At 48.4% G+C, this 7,500-nt stretch overlaps 1 protein-coding gene across 4 annotated transcripts in view; it reads left to right on the top strand.

Annotated features, from left to right (window-relative positions):
- The window catches only part of LOC105909810 (zinc finger protein DPF3-like), a 51,256-nt gene that overhangs the window by 13,009 nt on the left and 30,747 nt on the right, over positions 1–7,500 (top strand). For all 4 annotated transcript variants that reach the window (XM_031580168.2, XM_031580166.2, XM_031580167.2 and 1 more), the window contains exon 2: positions 7,089–7,249. In XM_031580168.2, coding sequence (XP_031436028.1) covers positions 7,089–7,249 — 161 coding nt within the window. The remainder of the gene's footprint in view (positions 1–7,088; positions 7,250–7,500) is intronic.

Here is a 7,500-nt window from a genome sequence, read left to right as displayed (position 1 = left end):
GCGGGTGTTTCTGCCTGGTTCTGGCCCAGAGGAGGAGGCCTGAGGCTTCCGTCCCGGATGAAGATGGCGTCCATGCTGCCCCCATGCTGATCAGTGGAGCTGGAGGAAGGGGGTAATTGGGGTAATTGGGACCATGTGGTTAAGATCTGTAGGGGGCGGGGCCACCTGTGGGCGTGTCTGTGCCTGAGTGACAGCCGCAGGGAGGAAGCTGTGTCGCTGGTAGTGCTGACGTGAAGGTTCCTGAGGTTCCTGGTCCTTTGTTCTGTTCCCAGATTAAAGCATGGCTGGCGGTCCTGCCGGAGCTGAACCCTCCTCTAATTAATCGCCTGTTGTAATTAGCATATGAAACGTGTGTGTGAGGGAGGGAGGGAGAGAGTGTGTGTGTGTGTGTGTGGTGTGTGTGTGTGTGTGTGTGTGTGTGTGTGGTGTGTGTGTGGGAGGGAGAGAGTGTCTGTGTGTACTTGTGTGTGTGTGTGTGTGTGTGTGTGTGTGTGTGTGGGAGGGAGAGAGTGTCTGTGTGTAGTGTGTGTGTGTGTGTGTGTGTGTGTGTGTGTGGTGTGTGTGTGGGAGGGAGAGAGTGTCTGTGTGTACATGTATGTCTGTGTGTGTCTGTATGAGCGAGAGTGTGTGTGTGTGTGTGTGTGTGTGTGTGGGAGGGAGAGAGTGTCTGTGTGTACTTGTGTGTGTGTGTGTGTGTGTGTGTGTGTGTGTGTGTGTGTGGTGTGTGTGTGTGTGTGGGAGGGAGAGAGTGTCTGTGTGTACATGTATGTCTGTGTGTGTCTGTATGAGAGAGAATGTGTGTATGTATATGTGTGCGTGCATGTCTGTGAGTGAGGGAGAGAGAGAGAGAGCGTGTGTGTTTATGTGTGAGAGAGAGTGTGTGTGTGTGTGTGTGTGTGTGTGTGTGTGTTCGCAGCTCTTACTCACAGTGCATATTAACACTCCACCCCATCCCAGTCCCCCAGCACAGCACAGCACTACACAGCACAGCACAGCACAGATACGGAAAGATGGTGGCGACTAGACTAGACTAGATCTGTAAGTGTGTCCCTTCTCCCAGACTAGAGCTGTTAGTGTGTCCCTTCTCCCAGACTAGACTAGATCTGTAAGTGTGTCCCTTCTCCCAGACTAGACTAGATCTGTAAGTGTGTCCCTTCTCCCAGACTAGAGCTGTTAGTGTGTCACAGCTCTAGTCTAGTCTAGGAGAAGGAAGTGTGTCCCTTCTCCCAGACTAGAGCTGTAAGTGTGTCCCTTCTCCCAGACTAGACTAGATCTGTAAGCGTGTCCCTTCTCCCAGACTAGAGCTGTAAGTGTGTCCCTTCTCCCAGACTATAGAGCTGTAAGGGTGTCCCTTCTCCCAGACTAGAGCTGTAAGTGTGTCCCTTCTCCCAGACTAGACTAGATCTGTAAGTGTGTCCCTTCTCCCAGACTAGACTAGATCTGTAAGTGTGTCCCTTCTCCCAGACTAGACTAGAGCTGTTAGTGTGTCCCTTCTCCCAGACTAGAGCTGTAAGTGTGTCCCTTCTCCCAGACTAGACTAGATCTGTAAGTGTGTCCCTTCTCCCAGACTAGACTAGATCTGTAAGTGTGTCCCTTCTCCCAGACTAGACTAGATCTGTTAGTGTGTCCCTTCTCCCAGACTAGATCTGTAAGCGTGTCCCTTCTCCCAGACTAGACTAGATCTGTAAGTGTGTCCCTTCTCCCAGACTATAGAGCTGTAAGCGTGTCCCTTCTCCCAGACTAGACTAGATCTGTAAGTGTGTCCCTTCTCCCAGACTATAGAGCTGTTAGTGTGTCCCTTCTCCCAGACTAGAGCTGTAAGTGTGTCCCTTCTCCCAGACTAGACTAGATCTGTAAGTGTGTCCCTTCTCCCAGACTAGACTAGATCTGTAAGCGTGTCCCTTCTCCCAGACTAGAGCTGTTAGTGTGTCCCTTCTCCTAGACTAGACTAGAGCTGTAAGTGTGTCCCTTCTCCTAGACTAGACTAGAGCTGTAAGTGTGTCCCTTCTCCCAGACTAGAGCTGTAAGGGTGTCCCTTCTCCCAGACTATAGAGCTGTAAGTGTGTCCCTTCTCCCAGACTAGACTAGATCTGTAAGTGTGTCCCTTCTCCCAGACTATAGAGCTGTAAGCGTGTCCCTTCTCCCAGACTAGAGCTGTTAATGTGTCCCTTCTCCCAGACTAGACTAGATCTGTAAGTGTGTCCCTTCTCCCAGACTAGACTAGATCTGTAAGTGTGTCCCTTCTCCCAGACTAGAGATGTTAGTGTGTCCCTTCTCCTAGACTAGACTAGAGCTGTAAGTGTGTCCCTTGTCCCAGACTAGAGCTGTTAGTGTGTCCCTTCTCCCAGACTAGACTAGATCTGTAAGCGTGTCCCTTCTCCCAGACTAGAGCTGTTAGTGTGTCCCTTCTCCTAGACTAGACTAGAGCTGTAAGTGTGTCCCTTCTCCCAGACTAGAGCTGTAAGTGTGTCCCTTCTCCCAGACTAGACTAGAGCTGTAAGTGTGTCCCTTCTCCCAGACTAGAGCTGTAAGCGTGTCCCTTCTCCCAGACTAGACTAGATCTGTAAGTGTGTCCCTTCTCCCAGACTATAGAGCTGTAAGCGTGTCCCTTCTCCCAGACTAGACTAGATCTGTAAGTGTGTCCCTTCTCCCAGACTAGACTAGATCTGTAAGTGTGTCCCTTCTCCCAGACTAGATCTGTAAGTGTGTCCCTTCTCCCAGACTAGACTAGATCTGTAAGCGTGTCCCTTCTCCCAGACTAGAGCTGTTAGTGTGTCCCTTCTCCTAGACTAGACTAGAGCTGTAAGTGTGTCCCTTCTCCCAGACTAGAGCTGTAAGTGTGTCCCTTCTCCCAGACTAGAGCTGTAAGTGTGTCCCTTCTCCCAGACTAGACTAGATCTGTAAGTGTGTCCCTTCTCCCAGACTAGACTAGATCTGTAAGCGTGTCCCTTCTCCCAGACTAGAGCTGTAAGTGTGTCCCTTCTCCCAGACTAGATCTGTAAGTGTGTCCCTTCTCCCAGACTAGAGCTGTAAGTGTGTCCCTTCTCCCAGACTAGATATGTAAGTGTGTCCCTTCTCCCAGACTAGATCTGTAAGTGTGTCCCTTTTCCCAGACTAGACTAGATCTGTAAGTGTGTCCCTTCTCCCAGACTAGATCTGTAAGCGTGTCCCTTCTCCCAGACTAGAGCTGTAAGCGTGTCCCTTCTCCCAGACTAGATCTGTAAGTGTGTCCCTTCTCCCAGACCAGAGCTGTAAGTGTGTCCCTTCTCCCAGACTAGACTAGATCTGTAAGTGTGTCCCTTCTCCCAGACTAGACTAGATCTGTAAGTGTGTCCCTTCTCCCAGACTAGATCTGTAAGCGTGTCCCTTCTCCCAGACTAGAGCTGTAAGTGTGTCCCTTCTCCCAGACTAGAGCTGTAAGCGTGTCCCTTCTCCCAGACTAGACTAGATCTGTAAGTGTGTCCCTTCTCCCAGACTAGATCTGTAAGCGTGTCCCTTCTCCCAGACTAGAGCAGTAAGTGTGTCCCTTCTCCCAGACTAGATCTGTAAGTGTGTCCCTTCTCCCAGTCTAGACTAGATCTGTAAGTGTGTCCCTTCTCCCAGACTAGATCTGTAAGTGTGTCCCTTCTCCCAGACGCCTTCCTAACCCTCAGCCCTTTCAGGAAATGGAACAAACGACTCTGATCGTCTCTCTCCTGTTAACGTGTCATTTGCAGTCTGGTTTAGGTGTTGGCTGCGCCCTGATGGTTGGAGTTGCCAGTGTTGTTGTCACCGTGGCGATGCCATGTGCTTAATCATACTCAGTGCTTTCGTCACACTGCACACAGCTGGATCCCAGTCAGAAATCACCATCTCCCTCCTCATCTTCATCTCTCTCTCTCTCTCTCTCCCCTCTCTCTCTCTCTCTCTCTCTCTCTCTCCCTCTCCCTCTCTCTCTCTCTCTCTCTATCACTCACTGTCTCTCTGTGTGTGTGTGTGTGTGTGTGTGTGTTCTCTCTCCCCATCACTGTCTGTCTCTCTCTCTCTCTCTCTCTCTCTCTCTGTCTCTCTATCAATCTATAACTCAGTCTCTCTTTCTCTTCCTCTCTCACTCTCTCTTTCTTCCTCTCTCTTTCTATCACTCTCTCTCTCATTCCCTCCTCCTCTGACGCTCAGTCTGTGTTTGCAGCACTGACTCTTGTCAGTTACTCATTATGAAATGTTGCTTGCTTGTCGAGCATTTGCATGTGTGTGTTTGTGTGTGTGTGTGTGTTTGTGTGTCGCTAGGCAATGGCTGCCCATCTCTTGCTCCTGATTGCTTCCTGCTGACTCGAGTGGCTGCTGGGAGTGGTGATGCGTGTGTGTGTGTGTGTGTGTGTGTGTGTGTGTGTGTGTGTGTGTGTGAGTGGTGACACATGTGGGAGAGAGAAAGAGAGAGAGAAACTGTGTGCCATATGCGTGTGCAAATGTGTGTTTGTGACCTTGTGTGTGCGTGCACATGTCTGTATGCGTGTTCAAGAATCCTCAGGTGTGTGTCTTTATTTGTGTGTAAGCATACGTGTGTGTGTGTGTGTCTTTATGTGTGTGTAAGCATACGTGTGTGTGTGTCTGTGTGTGTGTGTGTCCTGCTGGGAGTCATGCCTCATGCCTCCTCTCCCCACATTCCTCCTGGGAGTCGCGGGGAGATATACATCATGAGTGTTTGGACTGAGAGAGGATCCACTCCTTATTGCACAGCACAGCTCAGCAGAAACCTCTCCTAAAGAGGACATCTGTATATATATACAGACATGACGAGAGGTTCATTTAGGGTAGCACATACACACACACACACGCACACACACACACACACACACACTGTCATAATAGAAGTCTGATACCCTGTGGTTGCATTGTCAAATGGTACTAATCCTGTGGCAGACAAACACAGCAATAGAATACCGGAATTGTTGTCGGGAGTGTTGTGTAGTATCAGTCATAGAGGGGGATGATTGTCATGAATGGTGAAACTGATAATAGTCTTTTTGCAGTTAGCCGTGCGACGCCTCAGTGTGTGTGTGTGTGTGTGTGTGTGTGTGTGAATACACTCCTCTTGGTCTCTCAGTGTGTGTGTGGATACACTCCTCCCAGTCTCTCAGTGTGTGTGGATACACTCCTATCAATCTCTCGGTGTGTGGACACACTCCTTTCAGTCTCTCGGTGTGTGTGAATACACTCCTTTCAGTCTCTCGGTGTGTGTGAATACACTCCTATCAATCTCTCGGTGTGTGTGGATACACTCCTTTCAATCTCTCGGTGTGTGTGGATACACTCCTCTCAGTCTCTCGGTGTGTGTGAATACACTCCTATCAATCTCTCAGTGTGTGTGAATACTAGGGATGGGCATTCGATTAAATTGTCTTAATCGATCGTCGGGAGAATTAACGATCGATTTTCGTCTAATCATTAATATTTTTATATTAAAATTCACTATTTATAGGCTATATTAAAATGCAGTGAAAATAGAAAAAACACAGCGTGTTTCCTCATTGAGATCTTTATTACAAGATGAACAACTCTTGTGGCAGTTAAACTTACAAGATGGACAACTGGCAGTTAAACGGGATCCGTTCAATGGTTACACTTGAAAATATGCGCTGCTGTACTCTTAAGCAGCGGAGCCGACAGCTAGAAGCCGGTGCTCATAAACACAACTGACCTTCGTTTTTTTTCTCTCTCTAACTAATTCATCTAATTTTGAAATTCATTCATCTAGATTCATCGTGATTAAAAGTTTGTCTTCTTCTAAAGACTAAATCTTATAAATTAACGAGTAATCACTTCAGACAGCGTGTATTTTAGACACTGTTGTTTAATTGTATTTTTTTCGTGCTCTCTCGCCGTCATACAAGGAATGTATGCGAGACACAATGGTGCCCCTCAACGGTAAATCGTAAGAATTGTCCCCTGAAGCAATTCGAATCACCTCAGTCAGCCCACCGTCTTCAACTATGTTGATGGGCCGACAGTCACCGGCAACCCAAACTGCTACAGCGTTGGTAACCTTTTCACGGACTGGTCTAGTTAATTTCCTAGAGAAGTCGTGGAGTGTGGGTTGGCGACCATCTAACCTGGGACTGCTTTCTGTCGGGTGCTTTGCATTAAGGTGATAACTTACGAGCTGCTTCTGTGATAGCTACATTCAGCTTGACAAATGCTACATACAACTTTAGTTTTGTCGATTGTTCTGTCATATTGCCTCTTAAACAGAAACTTTCCGCCCAACAATCCCTCAGCTCTCTCCATCTTCAACTACTGTCTCGGTCTCTTCTATCTAACTGACTGCAGACACGCGGCGGTTTCGTGCCATGGGTCAACGCGCACCGGAAGTAAACAAAGTTGCGTTAACTGCGTTCAAATATTTTATTGCATTAATCTCGGCCACAATAATCTCATAGAATAACACGTTAACTTTGACAGATCCTAAAATAAATAAATTACACGCACACTACGCAACAGAACATGCATACGTTTTAATCGATGAAAAAATTATTTCATCGAGGAAATTCTTAATGATCAATTAATCGATCGTCGATTAATTATGCCCATCCCTAGTGGATACACTCCTCTCAGTCTCTCGGTGTGTGTGAATACACTCCTATCAATCTCTCAGTGTGTGTGTGGATACACTCCTCTTGGTCTCTCAGTGTGTGTGGATACACTCCTCTCAATCTCTCGGTGTGTGTGTGAATACACTCCTCTCAGACTCTCAGTGTGTGTGGATACACTCCTCTCAGTGTGTGTGAATACACTCCTCTCAATCTCTCGGTGTGTGTGTGTGGATACACTCCTCTCAATCTCTCAGTGTGTGTGTGTGGATACACTCCTATCAGTCTCTGCTCCTAAGGGCTCAAACTGTGTGTGGATACAGTTGATGGTCCTTGTGTTCCTCACAGTATAAAAGGATGCTGGGTTGATGGTCCGTGGTCTCGCCTGTGTGCTTGCTCTAGGGGGGTTCAGGCCTCTGGCTCTGTAAAGTGCCTTGAGTTCTGTTGCTATTGGCGCTCATGAATAAATAACTGAATTGAATTGAATTGAAGCTTGAGTTGTGCCTGTGTGGTTCTCCTCAGGTTGGGTGACCAGTTCTACCAGGAGGCCATTGAGCACTGCCGCAGCTACAATGCGCGCCTGTGTGCGGAGCGGAGCGTGAGGCTGCCCTTCCTGGACTCCCAGACGGGCGTGGCCCAGAACAACTGCTACATCTGGATGGAGCGACACCATCGGGGGCCTGGTGCGTACATTACAGGGATGTGTGTGTGAGTGAGTGTGTGTGTGTGTGTGTGTGTGTGTTTGTGTGTGTTGCTACAACTGCTGCATCAGGGTGGAACACCACCATTGGGGGCCCGGTGCGTACATTACAGGGATATGTGTGTGCGTCTGCATGTGCGAGTGTGTGTGTCTCTGTGTGTGAATATGTCTGTTTGTGTGTGCGTGTGCGTGTGCGTGTGCGTGTGCGTGTGCGTGTGCGTGTTTGGGGGCCCG

This window comes from Clupea harengus, chromosome 14 (genome assembly GCF_900700415.2).
Source record: "Clupea harengus chromosome 14, Ch_v2.0.2, whole genome shotgun sequence".
Lineage (NCBI taxonomy): Eukaryota > Metazoa > Chordata > Actinopteri > Clupeiformes > Clupeidae > Clupea > Clupea harengus.
Note: the sequence above shows the minus strand (reverse complement) of the source record. Positions and strands in the feature narration are given on the sequence as shown.